Source organism: Trichomycterus rosablanca, chromosome 6, assembly GCF_030014385.1.
Source record: "Trichomycterus rosablanca isolate fTriRos1 chromosome 6, fTriRos1.hap1, whole genome shotgun sequence".
In the NCBI taxonomy this organism is placed as follows: Eukaryota; Metazoa; Chordata; class Actinopteri; order Siluriformes; family Trichomycteridae; genus Trichomycterus; species Trichomycterus rosablanca.
This window is the reverse complement of record NC_085993.1, coordinates 17436196-17463695: the sequence shown is the minus strand read 5'-3', so window position 1 is coordinate 17463695 and position 27500 is coordinate 17436196. Positions and strand designations below refer to the sequence as shown.

At 39.1% G+C, this 27500-nt stretch overlaps 1 protein-coding gene across 1 annotated transcript; it reads left to right on the top strand.

The window, feature by feature from the left end:
• The first annotated feature begins 4394 nt into the window (after positions 1-4394).
• LOC134316325 (tubby-related protein 1-like) lies at positions 4395-27134 on the top strand. Its single transcript, XM_062996684.1, has 13 exons — positions 4395-4409; positions 11491-11614; positions 11734-11838; positions 11955-12083; positions 15203-15313; positions 16793-16933; positions 17087-17172; positions 21470-21637; positions 21795-21910; positions 23334-23442; positions 23539-23637; positions 24535-24706; positions 27001-27134. Exons 1-13 carry the CDS (start codon positions 4395-4397, stop codon positions 27132-27134), a joined length of 1509 nt encoding a protein of 502 aa, XP_062852754.1.
• Positions 27135-27500: the final 366 nt, after the last annotated feature.

The following is a 27500-nucleotide window of genomic DNA, read 5'->3' as shown; positions in this document are numbered from 1 at the left end:
ATGTTAGTGGCCTGGCATGTTTTACTGCCAGTTGGGGTGTGAATATGTTAATTTGTTCCTCATTTCCAACATTGTTTTACAATGTATGCAGCAATTAGTAACTACCATACTGTCTGTACACACCAAGCACATTGGGTTTTTTGTCACTGTTCTGTATATCATTGGCCATATTGCTATCTAGTGGCTGGGATGGGAGTATTACAGCTACATCAAAATTTATAACAAGAAAAGCGTGTGGGGTAAAAGGGTTGCGTTTGGCTGCTCAGCTTTACTCACTTATCCAAGTTAAATGGAATAAATAAAACTAAATCTTACTAACTCACGAGGCAAAAAACATCTTTCCCAATAATATTACATTTAAAATTAGCAGCATTTTCTAACAAAACACAGCAATTCTGTTCTTTTCTAACAATGTGCTTGTTTATTTTTATTTTACTGTTTTCCTCATTTTTGTTTTCTCCCTGCAGTTATGATAAAGCCATCATGGTTTGGTGAACATGTTACAACGGTGTGTTATGGAGGGCAGGGTCTGTTCAAAATGTTTTATAATTGGAAGGGGGGTCTAAAGGAAATCCTATTAGAGGAATGGGAGCTTTAGCAGGATGGGCAGAAAAACTGAAAGATTTTGATTTAAAAATTGCTGGGAGACCACAGGGAAAAATAGGTGCATATTAGACAGGTCAGTGTAAGTATAAATGTGGTGAATGTGTGTGAATGTTTTGTTATTAACTCCATAAAAAAGTTCCATTTATTAGTAGTAGTGTTGTTGTGCTGTTATTGGTGTATTTCTGGTAGTGTTGTGTACTTTACTTAGACATATATCCCAAAAATAATAGCAAATATTAGCAAAAGTAGGAAGGCTTTAAGAAAAACATTTGTCTTGCCACTAGTTTATGATGATTTCATGTTGTGGAAAATGGTTTGTTTTTTTAGTAATTGCAGTTTTTAATCCTTCTTCTTCAAAGGAACTATGCCACTACAGAAAGAGATTCTGAGAGAGGTGTGGACTGAAAAAACGTGAGTAATAGTTTAGCTTTTTACTTTTCTTCATTAAGGCATATACTTTTTTATTGATTCTTTAAACAGCAGTGAGGGCGGCACAGTGGCTAAGTGGGTAGCACTGTCGCCTCACGGCAAGAAGGTCCTGGGTTTGATCCCCAGGTGGGGCGGTCCAGGTCCTTTCTGTGTGGTTTGCATGTTCTCCCCATGGCTGCGTGGGTTTCCTCCGAGTGCTCCGGTTTCCTCCCACAGTCCAAAGACATGCAAGTGGGGTGAATTGGAGATACTAAATTGTCCATGACTGTGTTCGATATGACCTTGTGAACTGATGACCTTTGTGTAATGAGTAACTACCGTTCCTGTCATAAATGTAACCAAAAGTGTAAAACATGACGTTAAAATCCTAATAAACAAACAAATAAACAGCAGTGTTGGATGTTCAGTGCATGTAAACATAAACACTAGAACATAAATCATTTAAGTTGATCAATAATATTCATTATTTCTTGAGAAGTAACTTCTATGTATCATGTCTGTATTTGCTTTAAAAGGAATAATTAATAATCATCCAGGAATATCAGGGGTATATAGAGAAAATACAGGTGTTGGACAAAAAAGCAGAAACCAGTTTATAAATACCATTTAAAATCAAGCGCTTAAAAGAAATACACCCAGCCTTTGATAATGCAAGAGCTATTTGTCTGGGACTAATGACTGGTTGAATGACTTTTAATTTAGACACCCACTACCTGGCATCTCTAGGACTCTGTTAGTGTTGTTTTGGGATGTCTTGGCCATATAGTGTATATAATGACATAATGTATGTGTATACCTTGATTTGTTTTTTAACGCTTTTTTCTTTTTAAGACCTAATGAAAATGGTTCACGTACCAGAACTCAACAGCAACAGGTAAGAGATGTTTCTTTTGCAGCTCTAAAATATTAAATATTACTTTTAACATAGTTCTGGTATTTAAGTACAGTATTTTGGTTTTGTCTCATGTTGATGAGTCTGTAATTCGGGTTTAACTCTGCAGCATGAATAGCTGGCTCCTTTCTTAAACTTTTACAGTGTATCACAAAAGTGAGTACACCCCTCACATTTCTGCAGATATTTAAGTATATCTTTTCATGGGACAACACTGACAAAATTACACTTTGACACAATGAAAAGTAGTCTGTGTGCAGCTTATATAACAGTGTAAATTTATTCTTCCCTCAAAATAACTCAATATACAGCCATTAATGTCTAAACCACCGGCAACAAAAGTGAGTACACCCCTAAGAGACTACACCCCTAAATGTCCAAATTGAGCACTGCTTGTCATTTTCCCTCCAAAATGTCATGTGATTTGTTAGTGTTACTAGGTCTCAAATGTGCATAGGGAGCAGGTGTGTTCAATTTAGTAGTACAGCTCTCACACTCTCTCATACTGGTCACTGAAAGTTCCAACATGGCACCTCATGGCAAAGAACTCTCTGAGGATCCTAAAAGACGAATTGTTGCGCTAAATGAAGATGGCCAAGGCTACAAGAAGATTGCCAACACCCTGAAACTGGGCTGCAGCACAGTGGCCAAGATCATCCAGCGTTTTAAAAGAGCAGGGTCCACTCAGAACAGACCTCGCGTTGGTCGTCCAAAGAAGCTGAGTGCACATGCTCAGCGTCACATCCAACTGCTGTCTTTGAAAGATAGGCGCAGGAGTGCTGTCAGCATTGCTGCAGAGATTGAAAAGGTGGGGGGTCAGCCTGTCAGTGCTCAGACCATACGCCGCACACTACATCAAATTGGTCTGCATGGCTGTCACCTCAGAAGGAAGCCTCTTCTGAAGTCTCTACACAAGAAAGCCCGCAAACAGTTTGCTGAAGACATGTCACCAAAGGACATGGATTACTGGAACCATGTCCTATGGTCTGATGAGACCAAGATTAATTTGTTTGGTTCAGATGGTCTCAAGCATGTGTGGCGGCAATCAGGTGAGGAGTACAAAGATAAGTGTGTCATGCCTACAGTCAAGCATGATGGTGGGAATGCCATGGTCTGGGGCTGCATGAGTGCAGCAGGTGTTGGGGAGTTACATTTCATTGAGGGACACATGAACTCCAATATGTACTGTGAAATACTGAAGCAGAGCATGATCCCCTCCCTCCGGAAACTGGGTCGCAGGGCAGTGTTCCAGCATGATAATGACCCCAAACACACCTCTAAGACGACCACTGCTTTATTAAAGAGGCTGAGGGTAAAGGTGATGGACTGGCCAAGCATGTCTCCAGACCTAAACCCAATAGAACATCTTTGGGGCATCCTCAAGTGGAAGGTGGAGGAGCGCAAAGTCTCGAATATCCGCCAGCTCCGTGATGTCGTCATGGAGGAGTGGAAAAGCATTCCAGTGGCAACCTGTGAAGCTCTGGTAAACTCCATGCCCAGGAGAGTTAAGGCAGTTCTGGGAAATAATGATGGCCACACAAAATATTGACACTTCAGGAACTTTCACTAAGGGGTGTACTCACTTTTGTTGCCGGTGGTTTAGACATTAATGGCTGTATATTGAGTTATTTTGAGGGAAGAATAAATTTACACTGTTATATAAGCTGCACACAGACTACTTTTCATTGTGTCAAAGTGTCATTTTGTCAGTGTTGTCCCATGAAAAGATATACTTAAATATCTGCAGAAATGTGAGGGGTGTACTCACTTTTGTGATACACTGTATATACAAGGGCGGCGCAGTGGCTTGGTGGGTAGCACTGTCACCTTACAGCAAGAAGGTCCTGGGTTCCGTTCCCAGGTGGAGCAGTCTGGGTCTCTTCTTTGTGGAGTTTGCATGTTCTCCCCATGTCTATGTGGGTTTTCTGCTAGAACTCCTCTCACAGTCAAAAGACATGCAAGTCTAGGTGAACTGGAGATACAAAATTGTCCAGGACTGTGTTTTACATTAAAACTTGAACTGATGAATCTTGTGTAAACAGTAACTACCTGTCCTGTCATGAATGTAACCAAAGTGTGTAAAACATGACGTTGACATTCTAATAAATAATAATAAATAAATAAATAAATATACCGGACAGAATTATACAACAATCCATCAGCATGAGCACCAGACAGGTAATTGAAAACAACCCCAATCTGTGGTACAGGCTCATCTACTGTAGGTTTTCTAAGGCTAAGTAGCCTCCCTTCCTCCTCCTTTGGTTTGACTTGGCAGCACAGCAGATGGGTCAGCATGAAAATCCTCTTAGGAACTTTTTGCTGATGGTGATTCATTGAGTAGAGCTCTGTATGACTGCATCTCCAGATCAGTTTTCATTCTTCACTACTCACATGTTTTACGCCTAGCAAAGCTACAGAGTTTGAACAATTAATAATTGGTGCAGATTATATTTTGAACCAAGTCATGTCTACTGACAAGGTAAGTTCTTTTATGTATATAAGATATTGTAGGTGTACTTCAGTTTTCTTTCTGTTTATCATCAGTGGCAGAACACAGTATCAGATTCTCACAGAGAGACAAAAGAGTAAAAATACTTTGGAATGGTTTCATTCTAATATTCCTAAACTGTTATTTAAACTACACAAATTCAGGTCTGTAGGTCTGGCTTGATTGTTTGTCCTAATAACTGAAATGCTATATTTAAATTATCATTTAAATTGTTTAGAAAACCATCCTAGCCATTATGGTTAAATGGAAAATCTGTATGAAGGCATTATAAGAACAGTGAATCTAGTTGTTACAATAAGCAACTACAATAAAAAACCAGGAGCAATTGACTTATATAACTTTGTAAGTATCAGTATACTTAATCGTAATACAACAGCAATTCCAAAACAGTCCTGGGTTTCAGTTGTTGTATATTGCACTTAATAATGCACCACACATTTTTAACAGGACACAAATCTGGACTGCAGGTCAGCCAGTCTATTACCAGCATGTACAAACTAATAAGCCACATTGTTGTAACAATGTACAGACTGTGACTTGGCATTGTTTTACTAAAACAAGCAGGGATAATCAAGAAAACTGAAAAGACGGCACCAAATGGCAGATGGCATCATATGTTGCACCAAAATGCCTACATACCTCTCTGAAATTAATGGTGCCTACACAGAGTAGGCCATTACCCATGCAGTTGGCACACTGGCTTTTAAACTTTGCATTGGTATCAATTGGAATGGTCCTTTTTTCTTTTTGGCCCAGAGAACATGATGTCCTTTATTTACAGAAACAATCTGAATGGTGGACTCATCACACCACAGCGCACGTTTCCTCTACGCATCATTCAGTCTCAGAAGAGTTTAAGAGTTTAATCAGAGAGTTCTGCATGATTTTGGGATGTTGCTGATATAAGGCTTTCACTTCATGTTGTTGAGTCTTAACATGCATTTAAGGCTTCAAAAACAAAACTGTGTTTAATAAAGAGGGTTTTCCAAAGTCTTTATAAGCCCATGTGCTTATATTCCTTACAGAGCCATGTCAGTTATAAAGTGTTATGAAGGTCAAAACATTCAGTGTTGGTTTTCAGTCTTGCCCTGTATGTTTGGAGATGTTTGGACTCTGGGAAATCTTGGCCTATAAAGGCCAAGGCCAGAAACTGCTGCTGAATGTGTGTGATCATCAAACCCTCAGGCAGTTTTGTTTGAGAAACCGTCGCGCTACCATGATTTACATAGCCATATGGGCTAGGGAGTGCTTTGAAAAATCAATGTCACTTAACACAGTCTGCCGCTGCATCAAGAAATGCAACCTGAAACTGTATCATGCAAAGAGGAAGCTATTTAATAATTTTGCACAGAAATGTTGGCAAGTTCTCTGGGCTTGAAGTTATCTGAGATGGACCAAAAGACAATGGTCAGACAAGTGTTTCAGCCTGTTATTGGAAAAACATTGGATTTTAGATACAAGACCGCCCAGACTGTTACCAATGAAAAGTGCAAAAAAGGGCATCTATTATGGCAGGAGGGTACATCAGTGCCTACTGTATGGGTGATCTGCATATACAGTGTATCACAAAAGTGAGTACACCCCTCACATTTCTGCAAATATTTCATTATATCTTTTCATGGGACAACACTATAGACATGAAACTTGGATATAACTTAGAGTAGTCAGTGTACAACTTGTATAGCAGTGTAGATTTACTGTCTTCTGAAAATAACTCAACACATAGCCATTAATGTCTAAATGGCTGGCAACATAAGTGAGTACACCCCACAGTGAACATGTCCAAATTGTGCCCAAAGTGTCAATATTTTGTGTGACCACCATTATTATCCAGCACTGCCTTAACCCTCCTGGGCATGGAATTCACCAGAGCTGCACAGGTTGCTACTGGAATCCTCTTCCACTCCTCCATGATGACATCACGGAGCTGGTGGATGTTAGACACCTTGAACTCCTCCACCTTCCACTTGAGGATGCGCCACAGGTGCTCAATTGGGTTTAGTCCATCACCTCTATCTTCAGCTTCCTCAGCAAGGCAGTTGTCATCTTGGAGGTTGTGTTTGGGGTCGTTATCCTGTTGGAAAACTGCCATGAGGCCCAGTTTTCGAAGGGAGGGGATCATGCTCTGTTTCAGAATGTCACAGTACATGTTGGAATTCATGTTTCCCTCAATGAACTGCAGCTCCCCAGTGCCAGCAACACTCATGCAGCCCAAGACCATGATGCTACCACCACCATGCTTGACTGTAGGCAAGATACCGTTGTCTTGGTACTTCTCACCAGGGTGCCGCCACACATGCTGGACACCATCTGAGCCAAACAAGTTTATCTTGGTCTTGTCAGACAACAGGGCATTCCAGTAATCCATGTTCTTGGACTGCTTGTCTTCAGCAAACTGTTTGCGGGCTTTCTTGTGTGTCAGCTTCCTTCTGGGATGACGACCATGCAGACCGAGTTGATGCAGTGTGCGGCGTATGGTCTGAGCACTGACAGGCTGACCTCCCACGTCTTCAACCTCTGCAGCAATGCTGGCAGCACTCATGTGTCTTTTTTAAAGCCAACCTCTGGATATGACGCCGAACACGTGGACTCAACTTCTTTGGTCGACCCTGGCGAAGCCTGTTCCGAGTGGAACCTGTCCTGGAAAACCGCTGTATGACCTTGGCCACCATGCTGTAGCTCAGTTTCAGGGTGTTAGCAATCTTCTTATAGCCCAGGCCATCTTTGTGGAGAGCAACAATTCTATTTCTCACATCCTCAGAGAGTTCTTTGCCATGAGGTGCCATGTTGAATATCCAGTGGCCAGTATGAGAGAATTGTACCCAAAACACCAAATTTAACAGCCCTGCTCCCCATTTACACCTGGGACCTTGACACATGACACCAGGGAGGGACAACGACACATTTGGGCACAATTTGGACATGTTCACTGTGGGTTGTACTCACTTATGTTGCCAGCTATTTAGACATTAATGGCTGTGTGTTGAGTTATTTTCAGAAGACAGTAAATCTACACTGCTATACAAGCTGTACACTGACTACTCTAAGTTATATCCAAGTTTCATGTCTATAGTGTTGTCCCATGAAAAGATATAATGAAATATTTGCAGAAATGTGAGGGGTGTACTCACTTTTGTGATACACTGTATGTGAAGGTAGCATTAATGTGAAGGCTTACGTTGTTATTTTAGAGAGACATATGCTGCCATAGGCAACGCTTTTTTTTAGAAACTACATGTCTATTTCTGCAGGACAATGCCAGACCACATTCTGCACAAGTTCTGCACACAACAATGTAGCTTCATAGACATAGAGTGTGAGAGCTTGACTAGCCTGCCCGCAGTCCACATCTGTCTCATACTAAAAATATATGGCACATTATGAAGAAAAAAATCAGACAACGGTGACCACAGACTGTTGAGCAGCACAAATCTTGTATTCAGCAAGAATGGGCAAAAATTAACTCTCACTCACTCACTCACTCACTTTTTTAACCGCTTATCCAATTAGGGTTGCGAGGGGGGGGGTGCTGGAGCCTATCCCAGCTTTCCAATGGGCGCAAGGCACACAGTAACACCCTGGATGGGGCGCCAGTCCATCGCAGGGCAGACACACACACATACATACACACACCCATTCACCTATAAGGCAATTCAGTGTCTCCAGTTAACCTGACTGCATGTTTTTGGACTGTGGGAGGAAACCCACACAGACACGGGGAGAACATGCTAACTCCACACAGAAAGGACCTGGACCCCCCGTCCTGGGGATCAAACCAAGGACCTTCTTGCTGTGAGGCGACAGTGCTACCCACTTAGCCACCATGCCGCCCTAGGCAAAAAATTTTACTTCAAAAACTGCAACAGTATCTTCCAAAATGACACCTCTGTCCCTATTATTTTGGAGAGTGTTGCAGGTATCAATTTCTCAATTGGCTAATATTTAACAAATATAATTAAGTTCAGCATTGAAACCACTGAAAATTGTTCCTTTGCCCTCTTGTCTTAATAGAAGTTCGAGTGAATTAACAAATTACAGATTTCAATTTTTATTGCATTTTAAATTTCAGAAAATAGTATTTGTACACATAGTAAACTTGTATTTCTACAATAGTTGCTCATTATTTAGGTGATAATAATCACACTCTGCCCAAACTACTAACCCAAAAACGATTGTAATTTTTACGTTATTTTTTAGTCATTATTTGAACTGTTTAGAATTTATTTTAGCAGCATTTATGTGCACTGTAGTTGCTGATTAGACTTTTTTTATGACAACTATATAAATAAATTTTAGACCATTCTGGGATTTGTTGCATAACAAAATGTTTTAATTTTTTTTGTGTTATAATATGTCCAAAATAATGACTTTTTTTTCATTCACATAATTCCTAAGGGTTGGTAGACTGTATCTGGGTCTGAAACTGTGCCACAGGGGATTGTCGAGGGTTGAGTGTATTAATAGTGGTGATCAAATGGCCTCTTAAGTGGATACCACAGAGAGAGAGTAAAAGAGAGAGAGAGAGAGAGAGAGAGAGAGAGAGAGAGAGAGAGAGAGAGAGAGAGAGAGAGAGGGGAGGAACTGATTGCATGGCTTAGGGTAACATGACTACAAACCACAAGAGCTTAACATGTACTGACCCAAAATAATGACTTACTCAGAAGAATGCTTTACATTTAGGTTTTGATGGTTCAGATACTATGCACACCACAGCACAATCAACTATAGTTTTAGAACCTGGAAGAATCCAAAATTGCCTGGGGTTCACTAAAATTACCTATAGGAGAACTTAGCACGAGGGAGAGTTAGTAAATGTGGTGTAATGTTTTGTCAATAAATGGCAAAATGACATTTTTAGTGATAAGATTCACATGTATTGTTTTTATTTGACTGTAATATTAATACAGTAGTATAGGAAGAATCAAGTTGTAAACCTCTAGCATTCGTTTAATGGAGCTCCAAATATACCAATAAGTCCCAGCTCATCTTTGGGAAACGTGTAACAGTCTTATCCAGAATCTGAACCTGGAACCTTCCTCAATCTATTGTCCTGTGACCTAAGCTACCCAAGACACAAGATTGGAGTCCACAAAACTGGAAGGTTTAAGTATTTAATAGAAAACTAATGAAGCATATATTAGATAATTTTTGCAGTCTAAGATCTTCTTCTTTTCAAGAAGCGCCATACATTTTCAATACAGGACTGATCTAGACTGCAAACCTGCCTGAGCCTCCTTTACCAATTCACAAGCATATTGTGGATTTTTCAAAACTGTGCAAACGTGAATATTCTATAAACTTTTAACTACTATTTGGCACCAATCCAAACTTGTACATTACAGGTATTGCATTCAAAATGTATTGAATGCAACTTAGCACGAGGGAGACGAGGGAACTTAGCACGAGGGAGAGTTAGTAAATGTGGTGTAATGTTTTGTCAATAAATGGCAAAATGACATTTTTAGTGATAAGATTCACATGTATTGTTTTTATTTGACTGTAATATTAATACAGTAGTATAGGAAGAATCAAGTTGTAAACCTCTAGCATTCGTTTAATGGAGCTCCAAATATACCAATAAGTCCCAGCTCATCTTTGGGAAACGTGTAACAGTCTTATCCAGAATCTGAACCTGGAACCTTCCTCAATCTATTGTCCTGTGACCTAAGCTACCCAAGACACAAGATTGGAGTCCACAAAACTGGAAGGTTTAAGTATTTAATAGAAAACTAATGAAGCATATATTAGATAATTTTTGCAGTCTAAGATCTTCTTCTTTTCAAGAAGCGCCATACATTTTCAATACAGGACTGATCTAGACTGCAAACCTGCCTGAGCCTCCTTTACCAATTCACAAGCATATTGTGGATTTTTCAAAACTGTGCAAACGTGAATATTCTATAAACTTTTAACTACTATTTGGCACCAATCCAAACTTGTACATTACAGGTATTGCATTCAAAATGTATATATTTAGAAAATATAATCAAGTTAGTCAGTCAAAACAGTAAAAATAATTTACTTTTGTCAGTTAAACAAAGGTTGAGGACAGTTAACAAATCACAGATTTTTTTTTTTTGCATTTTTTCCCAATTTTCCTCTGAATCTACTCATATCCAATTACCCGATTGCATTACGCTTCCCCCTACTGATGCTGATTCCTACTGCTGATTGAGGACAGCGAGACTGTCACACGCTCCCTCTGACACGTGTGCAGTAGCAGTTTGTGTCTTTTCACCTGCATGAGAGTTTATATGCGGATCAGCTTTGTGTACGGAGAGCCACACCCTGATCAACGCATTTTTTCAAAATATCAGCTCTGGTGTGCTAGCGTGTTTTACCGCTGCACCACCTGAGCAGCCACAGATCCTTTTGTAGCATTTTGCAAAATATCCCAACCTTTCCGGTCTGTAAAAAAAGTAAGCCAATTGTTGTAATATAATTGTAGTAAACAGTACTTTTTTACATTGTACGTTCTTAGGTTTGTTCTTTTATGTAGTACTGTTTAGATAGAAGCATACAACCTAAGTAAAACACCTAATTTTAGGTAATTTTAAGTAAAAACTGAATAGTGTTGTCATCTGATAAATTTATAAGTACCTACTATACACCTGGGATTAATTACTGCCAGTACTGTCATCTAAACATCATTTAAATAAAATCATTCCTTGCAATGTTAAATATGATTAACTTTCTTAAGAACTAACATACAATTTCACAAACCAAAAAAATACAGAAATAAAAAATTAAAACATTGATATAGTAATTATTATTTGTTTTACTTGCTTTTGTTTATGCTCCCTTACTGCATGTGCTTACTTTAAATGGTAAGTTCTATCCTTTGTGCATTCATTTATTACTATTAGGATAGAAACATACAACCTAATTCATTTACTCCATCCCTCCTTCTTCCCTCCGTTAGGTTGTTTCTTCCTTTGTTAATTCCCTCCTTCCATTAGTTGTTTATTTCATTAAATCAAGTTGTTCTTACACTGTTTAAAACTATATATATAAGTTTGCATCATCTGATCCATCAGTATACCAGCAACAGAAGCCCAAAAAGAAGAAGGCTGAGTCTCCTACAGCAGAGAGCAATGGATCAGAAGCTAAACCCAAAAAGAGCAAGAGCAAGAAAAATGAAGAAATATCAACTGAGAACAGCCCGGCCACCCAGAGTAAGATCAAAAATAGTGCGCGCACACACACACTGCTCAACATGCAACAGTCTATTACAAACCAACCTCTTATAACATAATTAAGCTTGAAGTAACAGAATTTTAAAACATTCAAACAGATGGTGAAAAAGTGAAGAAAAAGAAAACAGAGAAGGAGAAAGAGAAGGAATCTCCACTCAAGCCTGAACCAAAAAAGAAAACCAAAAGTGCCTCAAAGAAGAAGAGTGAGATGTTTTAATAATGATGTGTTTACAGCACATGGCAACATAATAATTCTTCATACTTGTCTGAAGTGATTTTTACACTTTTGGAACATGCATTTATGTTTAACATGATTTAGGCTCAACTGAGGAAAATGATGATGATGGTGAAGAAGAAAAGGCATTACGGAAAAAGATTAAAAAAAAGTCTCCAAAAGACAGTTCTGATGGCAAAGACAAAGAAAAAGAGAAGAAATCCAAAGCTAAAGGTGAGCCTCATGTTCAATATCATTCATGTACTATATCATTCTAAGTGTTTACCCCCCTTTTATGATCATTAATTATACATTCACTTCCATGACAGATTTAAAGGTGTAACTATACACTTATCAGCCATAACATTAAAACCACCTACACACACTGTCCATTTTATCAGCTCCACTTACCATATAGGAGCACTTTGTAGTTCTACAATTACTGACTGTAGTCCATCTGTTTCTCTACATACTTTTTTTTAGCCTGCTTTCACTCTCTTCTTCTATGGTCAGGACCCCCACAGCACCACTACAGAGCAGGTATTATTTGGGTGGTGGATCATTCTCAGCACTGCAGTGACACTGACATGGTGGTGGTGTGTTAGTGTGTGTTGTGCTGGTATGAGTGGGTCAGACACAGCAGCGCTGCTGGAGTTTTTAAATACCATGTCCACTCACTGTCCACTCTATTAGACACTCCTACCTAGTTGGTCCACCTTGTAGATGTAAAGTCAGAGACGATCGCTCATCTATTGCTGCTGTTTGAGTTGGTCATCTTCTAGACCTTCATCAGTGGTCACAGGACACTGCCCATGGGGTGCTGTTGGCTGGATATTTTTGGTTGGTGGACTATTCTCAGTCCAGCAGTGACAGTGAGGTGTTTAAAAATTCCAGCAGTGCTGCTGTGTCTGATCCACTCATACCAGCACAACACACACTAACACACCACCACCATGTCAGTGTCACTGCAGTGCTGAGAATAATCCACCACCTAAATAATGCCTGCTCTGTAGTGGTCCTGTAGGGGTCCTGACCACTGAAGAACAGCATGAAAGGGGGCTAACAAAGCATGCAGAGAAACAGATGGACTACAGTCAGTAATTGTAGAACTACAAAGTGCTTCTATATGGTAAGTGGAGCAGATAAAATAGACAGTGAGAGTAAAAACAAGGAGGTGGTTTTAAAGTTATGGCTGATCGGTATGCATTTATAATCGATTTTCTAACCTTTCTCAGATTGCATTGTACAGTTGAAAGTTGTGGATTACATGTCTTTGGAAAAGATTAGGTTTTGGCAGTGTAATAGGATTAAACCAGGCTTGATTTCCTGAGGAGACTGCATAACTGATTTGGAATCAGGTCTCTTATTTTGAGGTAGTGAGATTATTTAGTCATTCAGTGTTTTCTATAAGTGTATCACCTAGATGTGATGAAGTGTAAAAAGTTTTTAGTAATTAATCAGACACTTTATGGTAAAGGTGTCAAGAGCTCCAGTTAATGTTTATATTAAACGTCAGAACAAGAAAAATGTGATGTTACTGTGAGTGGCAGTGGCATGGTGGCTGCTGCTTGATAGGCTGGTTCAAGTAGGTCAGAAATGACTGATCTGAAACCTTTATGAATAACATTTTCTAAAGTTTACACAAAATAGAGCAAAAAAGTGGAAACAGACATTGAATAAACATTTTTCTAGGAAAAGCATCTTGTTATTGAGAGGCCATAGAAAAATGGTCTAGTCATACTCTTCTTAACAATGGTGAGCAATAGCCGCTCAGGTGGCGCAGCGGTAAAATACGCTAGCACACCAGAGCTGGGTTTTATGAATACATCGTATTGAAACGCTAGCTGGGCTGGGCGGCTGCATGAACAACGACTGGCTGTTGTTCATAGGGTTAGGGACAAGCCGGATCATGGGTCCTCGCAATTACGACCCCTGCTGGCTGATTAATGATGCCTGCACCAGAGTCCGAGTTAAAATGGTGGAATACCCTACGCAGTGCACTACACAGTAACAGATAATGTGAATGAAACCCTCCTACAGAATTGCCGCTAATGATTGTAAGAACCTCTTTCTGAACCAATCAGACAGTTTTTAGTAAGAAATGCTGTTATTTGCATGTATTTAGTTTGCAGCATCACACAAATGATTGTCAATGAAACGCTTGATTGGCTTTCTAACGAGTTCGTGTTTTACTTCACAACTGGGAAAAGTTTGGAGGTTATTTACAAAATAACAGATTATATTCCTAATGGGACAGCACACTTATAAATTTAATAGCATCTGGAACGTAGTAATGTAGTACGTGGTAAGCAGTATTATGGATTTTTTGCTGTGTTTGGGATTTTGGCCGCTGTGCTGTAATTTGCAATGAAAACAAAACGTCAGTTTAAGCTTGTAACTGGTACCTAGGAAAGTAGAGGCACGAAGTAAAACAGCAAAATACAGTCACTAATCTGTTGTTGTTTTTTATCTGAACTTACATATTATTTGTTTATTTCTACGCTACATTACCAATATATGTTTTGTGTATATTATATTGACTCGTGACTTGACTCGGACTCTAGTTTAAAGACTCGTGACTTGACTCGGACTCTAGCCTAAAGACTCGTGACTCGACTCGAACTCTAGCCTAAAGACTCGTGACTTGACTCGGACTCTAGCCTAAAGACTCGTGACTTGACTCGGACTCTAGCCTAAAGACTCGTGACTTGACTCGGATCACGGTGTGGCTCTCCGTACACAGTGCTGATCGGTATATATGAACTCAACTTGTGCGGGTGAAAAATGCAGTCTGTACTGAGCATGTGTCGGAGGGAGGTGTGTCAGTTGAGAAGCGTCCTCAGTCAGCGGTGGAGGATTGAATCAGTGAAGGATGCAATCGGGGTAATTGGACACGACTAGATTAGGGGAGAAAATTGGGGGGAAAGGTTGGAAAAATAGAAAAAAAAAAAACAAAAAAAACAATGGTGAGCGAAAAAGCATTATAAAATACCAGGCCTCATATTTTTTCAATCTTTACTTATCCATTATCAGTGATCCTCCACCCTCTGTAGCCTTAGATTTTTCATTCTAGGCTGATAGAAGTGAATTCTGATGTGGTCTTCTACTGACATGCTTGACTATGTTTTTCTGGTGGATATGGTACTGATGCAATGCTGCATGAGTATGCTTCAAAATGCACAGCCAATGTATCACTCTGTCAACACCCAGCGGTTGTAAACCCATCTGATGCTTGAAAACACCACAAACTAATGTATTGCATAATATCTGTTAGTTTTCTGAAGTCTCCAGTAATGTGTTTACATTGTTCTCTTGTTACTCTCTTGTAACTATTTGTCAACCACCTTATTTAGATGACAAAGAGGACAAGAATGGTAACGAAAAGTCCAAGACTAAAAAGAAGGAGCCGGCTTCCATGTTCCAGATAAATGGAGACAAACCTGAGACCAAGAGTAAAAAGAAAGGTTATTGAAAATGTGTTTTATAATTATGTAATTGTATATATTAAATGGTTGGTTTGCTTCAGTACAAAGCCATAACCATTTTTGTTCACTTTACATAAAACTGGACCAGATCTTCAGACATATTTAAATATAAAACAGAGATAACCTGAGTAAAAACAAAATACACTTTTTAATAATTATATCAGAATGTTTCTGTGTGGAGAAAATTAGTTAGCCATTTAGTTGTAATTAAATGTTGTATTAAATGTAATAATTATTAGCACATCTGAGCTTAATGACTGTCAGCCCTGGTGAATCTAAAAATCATTTCTCTCAAATAGAACAGAATGCCTTTATTTGTTTTATATACAGGTATACAGTACAACAATTCGTTCTTTGCATATCCTTGCTTGTTTGGAAGCTGGGGTCAGAGCGCAGCAACAGTTATTATACGGCACTCCTGGAGCCGAAGGTTGAGGGCTTTGCTCAAGGGTCCAACAGCGACTACATGGCAGAATTGGGATTCAAACTCTAAACCTTTCAATTAATTGTCAAAAGCTCTACTACTAGGCTCACAGGCTACCCATTGCCCCTTCCTTGCAATGTAAAATAAGTTTAAATTTTGTTAACAACCATACACATAACAAGGATTACATTTCTATTGCTTTGGGGCTCTAGTGAACTACATTAACTGTCAGTATCTCTAAATGGAGAAAACTTAAAACATTGGTGAATCTTCCAGAAGTGGCTGGTCTATAAAAATTCCTCCAAATGTGCATTGATGGCAAGCCACAAAAACTAAAGCAAACAGAAAAGAAACTGTGGGCCTTACTATTCAAGTGTCCCACCATTAAAAACAGATCTGCAAAAAAGGTATCCACAGAATAGTTACAAGGTAAATACTACTGCTGACTTAAGGAATATAAAAGCTTGTGCCACGTATGCCAAAGCCTTTGTACTGTTGTCCTGTAGACTGATTAGTTGAAAGAAAAAACATTTTGGAGGACATTGGTTCTCACTCACTCTCTTAACCACTTATCTAATTAGGGTCGTGGGGGCCTATTCCATCGCAGGGCAGACACACACTCACACCCATTCACCTATAGGGCAATTTAGTGTCTCCTAATAACTTTGACTGCATGTTTTTGGACTGTGGGAGGAAACCGGAGCTCCCGGAGGAAACCCACGCAGACACGGGGAGAACATGCAAACTCCGCACAGAACGGACCCGGACTGCCCCGCCTGGGGATCGAACCCAGGACCTTCTTGCTGTGAGGCGACAGTGCTATCCACCGAGCCACCATGCCGCCCTGACGTTGGTTCTGTTGAATATAATCTCCAGTAATTGCAGTTGTTGCTACTAAAAGTGATACAAGCAGACAATAAGTGTATGTTTTGGTGTCTCTCTTCAAATGATCTGTATGTGTGTAAATACCTCTGTGTGAATTTCATATTCCTTTATATTTTGTGTGTTGTTGATGCAATGCATTTTGACACCAGCTGCCAAATCTGACAGTGAAGATGAGAGTGAACTAGAAAGCAAAACCAGCAAGAGCAAAAAGAAAAGCAGCTCAAACCCAGCTTCAATGTTCCAAGCAGCTGGAGACAAAGACAAGGACAAGAAGTCTAAAAAGCCTAAAAGTGAGTTCTGTTGGGAATAGAACTAGGAGAAAAAACAATTGTGTACTATATTACTGTGCTCAAGTAATTTTTATTGGGTTATATGTAAAGACAACAGACGTGCAAAAATACATCAGTGCATTCTCTTTTATTATTGATGTTGTCTGTCTTTAGGTTCTGCAAAAGCAGAAAAAAGTGATGAGTCAGATTCTGATGTGACTCAAAAAAAGAAAAAGGGAAAAGGCAAAAAGGGAAAAAAGGTACTGTAAATGGCGAGTTGTACATATTTTTTATATCTGGTTATATAAATACAGTGGTACCTTGTAACTCAATGTCCCCTGAACTCAAAATCTTTGAAACTCAACAAACATCGTCAAAAAATTTGTACCCTTAAACTCGACATTTCCTTAAACTCAACGTGTATGCGACTGCTGCTTTGTTTAGCACTTGGCTTGAGCGGTGCGGCAAAACGTCATGCGAAGATGAGACGAATCTGCATTTGTGTGGAATAATCATCAAATTCACTCCGAAAGCTCCACGTGTCTGTGTTTATCTGGATTTTCCTCACTGTTTCACTTTTAAACTTGTGTTACAGCTCGAAGTTCTGAGAAATTGTAAGAATCAGCTTTTTTAGTGAGTCTAAAACGCTTATTTAAAAAAAAGTAACTTAATGTATTAAAAGAACGACATAGAAACACTAAACCTCTCTTATTTATTACTGCTTATAAGTTCTCTAGTTCCACTAGTTAAGAAGCATAGGGAAACAATAAAGAAGTAAATGTAAAGTGCAGGTTTTATTGTATTTTTGATTGATTTTTAACTTTATGGGAAAAAATACCTTAAAACTAAACACCTTTTAAACTCAACACCACTCGCAGAACCAACTGACGTTGAGTTTCAGGGTACCACTGTACAATCATTATTCCATGATAAAAAATGGAAATGTTTGTTCTTATCAGTATTTATTTCCAATGTAGCAGTGTCCTCTTTTTTTTTCATTACCAAATGGATCCACATGATACCAACTGTTACACAGCATAACATCTTTATGCTAAATATACTGTGTATATACGTGTGTATATATATATATATATATATATATATATATATATATATATATATATATATATATATATATATATATATATATATATATATATATACAGTGTATCACAAAAGTGAGTACACCCCTCACATTTCTGCAAATATTTCATTATATCTTTTCATGGGACAACACTATAGACATGAAACTTGGATATAACTTAGAGTAGTCAGTGTACAGCTTGTATAGCAGTGTAGATTTACTGTCTTCTGAAAATAACTCAACACACAGCCATTAATGTCTAAATAGCTGGCAACATAAGTGAGTACACCCCACAGTGAACATGTCCAAATTGTGCCCAAATGTGTCGTTGTCCCTCCCTGGTGTCATGTGTCAAGGTCCCAGGTGTAAATGGGGAGCAGGGCTGTTAAATTTGGTGTTTTGGGTACAATTCTCTCATACTGGCCACTGAATATTCAACATGGCACCTCATGGCAAAGAACTCTCTGAGGATGTGAGAAATAAAATTGTTGCTCTCCACAAAGATGGCCTGGGCTATAAGAAGATTGCTAACACCCTGAAACTGAGCTACAGCATGGTGGCCAAGGTCATACAGCGGTTTTCCAGGACAGGTTCCACTCGGAACAGGCTTCGTCAGGGTCGACCAAAGAAGTTGAGTCCACGTGTTCGGCGTCATATCCAGAGGTTGGCTTTAAAAAATAGACACATGAGTGCTGCCAGCATTGCTGCAGAGGTTGAAGACGTGGGAGGTCAGCCTGTCAGTGCTCAGACCATACGCCGCACACTGCATCAACTCGTTCTGCATGGTCGTCATCCCAGAAGGAAGCTGACGCACAAGAAAGCCCGCAAACAGTTTGCTGAAGACAAGCAGTCCAAGAACATGGATTACTGGAATGCCCTGTGGTCTGACGAGACCAAGATAAACTTGTTTGGCTCAGATGGTGTCCAGCATGTGTGGCGGCGCCCTGGTGAGAAGTACCAAGACAACTGTATCTTGCCTACAGTCAAGCATGGTGGTGGTAGCATCATGGTCTTGGGCTGCATGAGTGTTGCTGGCACTGGGGAGCTGCAGTTCATTGAGGGAAACATGAATTCCAACATGTACTGTGACATTCTGAAACAGAGCATGATCCCCTCCCTTCGAAAACTGGGCCTCATGGCAGTTTTCCAACAGGATAACGACCGCAAACACAACCTCCAAGATGACAACTGCCTTGCTGAGGAAGCTGAAGGTAAAGGTGATGGACTAAACTCAATTGAGCACCTGTGGCGCATCCTCAAGTGGAAGGTGGAGGAGTTCAAGGTGTCTAACATCCACCAGCTCCGTGATGTCATCATGGAGGAGTGGAAGAGGATTCCAGTAGCAACCTGTGCAGCTCTGGTGAATTCCATGCCCAGGAGGGTTAAGGCAGTGCTGGATAATAATGGTGGTCACACAAAATATTGACACTTTGGGCACAATTTGGACATGTTCACTGTGGGGTGTACTCACTTATGTTGCCAGCCATTTAGACATTAATGGCTGTGTGTTGAGTTATTTTCAGAAGACAGTAAATCTACACTGCTATACAAGTTGTACACTGACTACTCTAAGTTATATCCAAGTTTCATGTCTATAGTGTTGTCCCATGAAAAGATATAATGAAATATTTGCAGAAATGTGAGGGGTGTACTCACTTTTGTGATACACTGTATATATATATATATATACATATACATATATATATATATAGTGGGGCCAAAAAGTATTTAGTCAGCCACTGATTGTGCAGGTTCTCCTACCTAGAAAGATGAGAGAGGTCTGTAATTTTCATCATAGGTACACTTCAACTATGAGAGACAAAATGAGAAAAAAAAATCCAGGAAATCACATTGTAGGATTTTTAAAGAATTTATTTGTAAATTATGGTGGAAAATAAGTATTTGGTCAATAACAAAAGTTCAACTCAATACTTTGTAACATAACCTTTGTTGGCAATGACAGAGGTCAAACGTTTCCTGTAAGTCTTCACCAGGTTTGCACACACTGTAGCTGGTATTTTGGCCCATTCCTCCATGCAGATCTCCTCTAGAGCAGTGATGTTTTGGGGCTGTCGCTGGGCAACACAGACTCCACAAATTTTCTATGGGGTTGAGGTCTGGAGACTGGCTAGGCCACTCCAGGACCTTGAAATGCTTTTTACGGAGCCACTCCTTCGTTGCCCGAGCGGTGTGTTTGGGATCATTGTTATGCTGGAAGACCCAGCCACGTTCCATCTTCAATGCTCTCACTGATGGAAGGAGGTTTTGGCTTAAAATCTCACGATACATGGCCCCGTTCATTCTTCTTTTAACACGGATCAGTCGTCCTTTCCCCTTTGCAGAAAAACAGCCCCAAAGCATGATGTTTCCAACCCCATGCTTCACAGTAGGTATGGTGTTCTTGGGTTTTTCTTCTTCCTCCAAACACGACAAGTTGAGTTTTTACCAAAAAGTTCCATTTTGGTTTCATCTGACCACATGATATTCTCCCAATCCTCTTCTGGATCATCCATATGCTCTCTGGCAAACTTCAGACGGGCCTGGACATGTACTGGCTTAAGCAGGGGGACACGCCTGGCACAGCAGGATTTGAGTCCCTCTCGGCGTAGTGTGTTACTGATGGTAGCCTTTGTTACTTTGGTCCCAGCTCTCTGCAGGTCATTCATCAGGTCCCTCCGTGTACTTCTGGGATTTTTGCTCACCGTTCTCATGATCATTTTGACCCCACGGGATGAGATCTTGACCCCAAGGGAGATTATCAATGGTCTTGTATGTCTTCCATTTTCTTACAATTGCTCCCACAGTTGATTTATTCACACCAACCTGCTTGCCTATTGTAGATTCACTCCTCCCAGCCTGGTGCAGGTCTACAATTTTCTTCCTGGTGTCCTTCGACAGCTCTTTGGTCTTGGCCATGGTTGAGTTTGGAGTCTGACTGTTTGAGGCTGTGGACAGGTGTCTTTTATACAGATAACGAGGTCAAACAGGTGCCATTAATACAGGTAACGAGTGGAGGACAGAAGAGCTTCTTAAAGAAAAAGTTACAGGTCTGTGAGAGCCAGAAATCTTGCTTGTTTGTGGGTGACCAAATACTTATTTTCCACCATAATTTACAAATAAATTCTTTAAAAATCCTACAATGTGATTTCCTGGATTTTTTTTTCTCATTTTGTCTCTCATAGTTGAAGTGTACCTATGATAAAAATTACAGACCTCTCTCATCTTTCTAAGTAGGAGAACTTGCACAATCAGTGGCTGACTAAATACTTTTTGACCCCACTGTATATATACGTATATATATACTTATAGAAATGAATCTCATGAATATCTCATTGACCTTCAATTCAAATAAGACAGAGACCATTTGCATGGAAATTGACTATTCAGAGTGAACATGACATTTAATACTACAAAATATTGGATGTTAGGTGATTTAGTTTAATGCTAGTATGATAATGCTTTCTGTTTTTTAGGAGGAAAGGGCCCCTTCACCCATCATTGAGTTTGATGATCTGGAGGAGTTTGTTCTTCAGCCAGCACAACATGGTGTTACAGTAAAATGCAAGGTGACCCGGGACAAGAGAGGAATGGACAGAGGCCTTTATCCTACTTACTACCTTCATCTAGACAATGATAAAAAGGTTAGTCATGTTATGTAATACTGTAGATAACTCACTATGTATGGAACTATAATATTTAGCATTCTACAAAACATGTCAGACTCTTGTTCAGAATAAGCTTTTAAGATTTTTATAAGATGCATATTTGTGTCATGCTTAAAATGGGTTTCATTTAAAGCAGGTCTTCTTGCTGGCCGGGAGAAAACGCAAAAAGAGCACAACCTCTAATTACCTGATCTCAATTGACCCCACTGATCTTTCTAGAGGAGGTGAAAACTTTATAGGAAAATTGAGGTAAGTTGTTTTTCTTACTTCACAGTAGAGTCACACTATTTGCTATATTTTTGTCCTACAGCAGAAAAATATTTTTGATTCAACAGAATTCTGTTGTATTTATACTTGTTTATACTTGTTTGATTAAAACAAACCCTGGTGCCGCCATAAACACATGACAAAATGCAACACTAAATGCACCACAAGAAAACATAGTAGACCCTTGAGTTACGAACAGTTTACCATACGAACATTTTGGGTTACGAACGATCTTTTTCAACTTAACGTATGAACAAATTTCGGATTACGAACCGAAATTCGTGAAACACATGACGTCTCGAACAAGTTGACTCTGACCGTCTCTCTCTCTCTATATATATATATATATACAGTGAGCGGACAGCAGATGGTGTTTTTCCAGTGTTTTCTTTATATTTCTATATATAAAATTCTATATTAAAATGTCCCCAAATAAGGTGCAGAGAAAGCATAGTTGTGTTGTTACTCCAGCCAGTAGGTGTCACTGTGTATCAGACAGAGGGGGCAGTGAGTGAGAGAGAAGAAGGAAGTCCGCTGAGTAAAGTATTCTTTCTTTCGTGCAATTACACCTACAAAATACAACAGTATTGAATTAAAGAAGGAAATAATAGAGAAATATGAGAGCTGTTGTTGTTTCTGGTAGATACATTTTATTAAAGAAGGAAATGTAATATGGTGTATGGTACAGCACACGTACTCTACTGAAATGTGATGTGTGTCAAGGGTCTACTGTATCTTCTTTGGTGTGCAGCGGGGGAATTTCTGGCACTGTATTTACTTCTTTATCCATTTTACTACATCTTGCTGTGTTTCTAGTTGGTAAAATACCACCAGGTATACACATTCTCAGTGTACTGTGTTATATAAAACTTACATGGCGACAGGCTCGCAAAATACGTCATATGTGCATCATACGTCACTTTTTCATTTTAAATGAGTGTAAATGCGAGGTAAACCAGAACTAAAATTTAACAATGTATCATTTCTTTGGTTGGTTTGGACCAAAAGAACCGAACTACAGGGCACACTGTAGCCTAGTGGTTAAGGTACTGGACTTGTAATCAGAAGGTCGCTGGTTCAAGGCCCAGCACTGCGAGATTACTGCTGTTGGGCTCTTGAGCAAGACCCTTAACCCTAAATTGCTCAGACTGTATACTATGACTGCACTGTAAGTCGCTTTGGATAAAGGCGTCTGCTAAATGCTGTAAATGTAAAGAAAGCAATGCAATTTTATACACCACCAACAGATGGCGCTAGTAAGGCAGTTGAATTGCATGTCTATCATTTTCTTCTTGCGTCTTGAGACAAAAACTTAAAACCACTAGAAATCTATGTATTGAAATATTTAAACAGTACTTGCTAAATTGACTATTTAATACACTTTAATTTGTATGACTTTTTGCAGATCTAATCTAATGGGCACTAAGTTCACAGTATTTGATAATGCACTGCATCCTGACCGAGCCCTTCCTGACATGTCAAATGCAAGGCAGGAGCTAGCAGCCATTATATATGTAAGACTACATTGGTACCATTACTTGATGCTAAATGCTTATTAATATTATAATGACTCTACCAATTAGTGCACAATTCATTTTTTGCTCTTTTAGGAGACTAATGTGTTAGGAATGAAGGGTCCAAGACGAATGACTGTCATCATCCCAGGCATGAACAAGGATGGCGAGAGAGTACCAATCAGACCACGCAATGTAAGCAAAACCAACCGTCATAATTAATTTAGTAGTATTTACACTCCACCATTATCATTTACTGCCCCCTGATGTCTTTTAACCTTTTATGGCCCTAAAACTATACAACATATGTTGAACATTAATTAATTCACTGTTTGTTTAACCACCACTTTTTCCGGTCACAGTTGCAGTGGTTCTGTTTTACTCTGTAAAATGTAGGAAATAACCTGGACGGGTCATCAGTCCACATAATCTTATTAAGGGCAATTTTAGTAGCTCCAATTGGCCTGACTGCATGTCTTTGGACTTGTGAGTGGAAACTGGAGCACCTGGAGGAAACCCACTGGGACACCGATAAAACATGCAAACTCTTCACAGGAAGGACTCTGAACACTCAGCCAGGGAATCAAACCCAGGCCCTTTTTGCTGTGAAGCAACAGCACTACCCACTGCACTGCCGTGAAGTCCTGACTGGGGTGGAATTAAGATTTTTTATGACATTTCTCCCACTGCATATTTTAAAACATAAATCTAGCCCAAACCTTGGTTTGTACATGCCAACTCTGCCAACTCACATGGTCACCTTTTTACCTGTATGAATTATGTTATTGAGGTGTGTGCCATACTATGTGCTACAAAGCAGCATAAAACAGCACCTCAAGCCATGTATGTGCCAAATATAACATGGTACTTTAATTAGGATATTCTGTGCTGGTTTACCAATTGCACTGACCAACAGAAAAAAAAAACGTAGTTGTAGCTTACTGGTATAAATGGTTTTAGTGCTTTGTACAGTTGGCTTGCTTTTGTACAGCTTTCCTAAAAAGAAAACCATAATTTGTCAGCCATTTATATTACTTATAAAACACCAAATATGTAGTGACATTAGGTTCACCCCGTTTCACATTTTTACAGGAAACCGATGGCCTGTTGACTCGACACCAGAATAGGAACATGGAGAACCTAATTGAGCTTCGTAACAAGACGCCTGTGTGGAATGAGGAGACTTCATCACACGTGCTTAACTTCAATGGCAGAGTCACACAAGCCTCTGTCAAAAACTTCCAGATTGTTCACAACAAAGACCGTAAGCATTTATTTTACTGTGGTCTAAAGCAGGGTTTCTAAACATCAGTCCTGAAGGCTAACAACATTCTCTGGTCCCGTTTATTTTAGCTCATGAGCTAAATCAGGTGTGTTGGGAGCAGGAAAAACCTGAAATTTAATGAGCTTTCAGGCATAGAGTTAAAAAAAAAAGCTGGTAGATAACACCACGTTATGCAACCATAAACTGTTTGCTCTATTGTTTAGAGATTTTGAGACATTATGGTTTTACCTATGGAGGAGATGCAGGGGCATACATGCCAGGACCAGTTGGCTCACGAACAGTTTCTATCCCACCTTAATTACTTTACTAAAAACCACACTACACCGCTAACACCACCAACACCCCAGGCTACACACTGGACCTATTATTTATTATTTATCAATTGCACCTGCACTTTAGTGGTAGACAGTGGTAGCCTAATGGGTAGGGCTTTGGGCTATCAACTGAAAGGTTGAGAGTTTGAGTACCAGCTCTGCCATGCAGCCACTGTTGGGCCCATGAGCAAGGCACTTAATCCTCTCTGCTTCCAAACAAGCTGGGATATGTGAAGAAAGAATTTCATTGTACTGTACACCTTTAAATGTATATATGACAGATAAAGGCATTATATAGGCTATATATATATATATCTGTATATGTGTAATTATTTAGAAGCGTCTTCTTACAGTTATAGTTACACTTTCATAGTTATTTATTTTACACATTATTATTATTAATGTTATTATTATAATACATACCAAACTAATCCTATTTTTATTAATATGCTGCTTATTATTATTATCTTTATTACTATTATGTATATAGTACTATGTACCAGACATAATACCATATATAGCTATAGTGTAATTGTATATTAATCATACATATATAAGTTTAGTATTATTCTCTGTTATTTGTACAGTGCTACTATTTGCAGTTCTGGTAGATGCTAACTGCATTTTGTTGCCCTGTCCTTGTACTGAGCAATGACAATAAAGTTAAATCTATCTATTTATCTAAAATTCTGGCAGTAGATAGCTATCCATAATCATAATCATGTGTCTAGAAAAGATAGAAGCCTAGTCTCTCATTTTAATTAGGGTGAGAATGTTACAGGAATTGGTTAGTATTCTATTCTATGTATGTATAAGAAGGTGAGCTGAACAATAAGGTACTAGTTTGAAAAGATGATGTAGCTGGCTGTACATGTGTTAGAGGAAGCACATGTTAGCCCATCAGACATCACATAATCATCTATGATGACGCTGAAAAATTAAAAACTGAATAAGAAACTAGAAGCTTGGGTCTTTTCACAGATATGATTGGCTCTTTATATGGTGGGGGTGGCCAAATTATGTGATTAATTGACACCCTGCTAAGTGTATTCTTGTATTGCACCCAGTGTTTACTGGTGAAACTAGACCCCCAGCGACACTGACTAGGATAAAGCAATTGATGAAAATACAATTCATTTTAATCAAATTAATTACATGAAATCTCTTTTTCACTTTGACATCAATTTTAGCTGCCAGTCTTCTTATGTATAGCTCTACAAGCTTTCCACATTTGGATTTGGACCATTTATTCCATTATTCATGCATAGTCTACTGCTGCCACCACTTGTCTTCATTTTCTAAAGTCCTTTACATGTTATTTAGTAAATTTCAAGAGGGCTGCCATATGCCTTTAACTTAACAGTGGCTTCCATCTTGCAACTTTGCCATAAAGGCCTGACTTATTGAGCGCTCCAGATATGGTTGTCTGTCTATCAGGTTCTCCACACAATAATTCTGGAGCTCTCTTTGAGATCACCGGGTTCTTTTTTAACCTCCCTGACAGAGAACGTATTTGCCCTGATGCCCAATTTGGCAAGTTGGCCGAACGACCCACTCTAGGAAAGTTCAAGGTTGTGCTAAGCTCCTTTCATCTCAAGATTATTGAGGCCACTGTGGTTCTGGGAACAGTGAAAGTCTCAGATCTTAATTATTATCCTTGCCCTGATCTATGCCTTGCTACAGTTGCTTGGAATAAATGGCTTTGTTTTTGTCAACACAATGTTGTCTAAATTGTGGGTCCTCAAAAGCAAACAGGATTAATTACATACAATTATAACCATTTAAAATGAAATCTACAACACAATAAAGTGTGCAAAACGTCACAGACTCTAAACACATTCTGAATCCACTGAATAAAAAACTTGCAAAATGAGTAACAATAAGGTAATAAGTAAAAAATATGATGACATGAAATGTTATTTATTATCATAACATTAAGTGAATGTAATCTGATTACAGAGGACTACATCGTGATGCAGTTTGGCAGAGTCGCGGATGATGCCTTCACTCTGGATTATAACTACCCTCTGTGTGCGGTGCAAGCCTTTGCTATTGCACTTTCCAGTTTTGATGGTAAAATCGCCTGTGAGTAAGAGCGTCCAGTCCTGCACAGCCTTCAACTCGGGAGATACGTCTCAAGAGAAGCTCTCTCATTGTCTGAATGCTTTGATGTGTCTATGGAAGGATTGAAAATCATAAATCTGTAAACTAAGAATAACAAGTTTCATTTTCAGCAGTTATGCTATGGATATTATTATTTAATTCCTAAGAGATTAAGATTTTAAAAGTTAACAAGTATAGTTTGTTTGTTTATTAGGATTTTAATGTCATGTTTTACACTTTTGGTTACATTCATGACAGGACCAATAGTTACTCATTACACAAGATTCATCAGTTCACAAGATTATATCGAACACAGTCATGGACAATTTAATGTCTCCAATTCACCTCACTTGCAT

What these genes read in the sequence shown, in the direction of transcription:
- LOC134316325 (XM_062996684.1), top strand. An exon ending in AAGGCAAAAAGGGAAAAAAG is followed by an intron (nt 17,173 to 21,469) that starts GTACTGTAAATG and finishes TCTGTTTTTTAG; the next exon opens with GAGGAAAGGGCCCCTTCACC. An exon ending in TACCAATCAGACCACGCAAT is followed by an intron (nt 23,638 to 24,534) that starts GTAAGCAAAACC and finishes ACATTTTTACAG; the next exon opens with GAAACCGATGGCCTGTTGAC.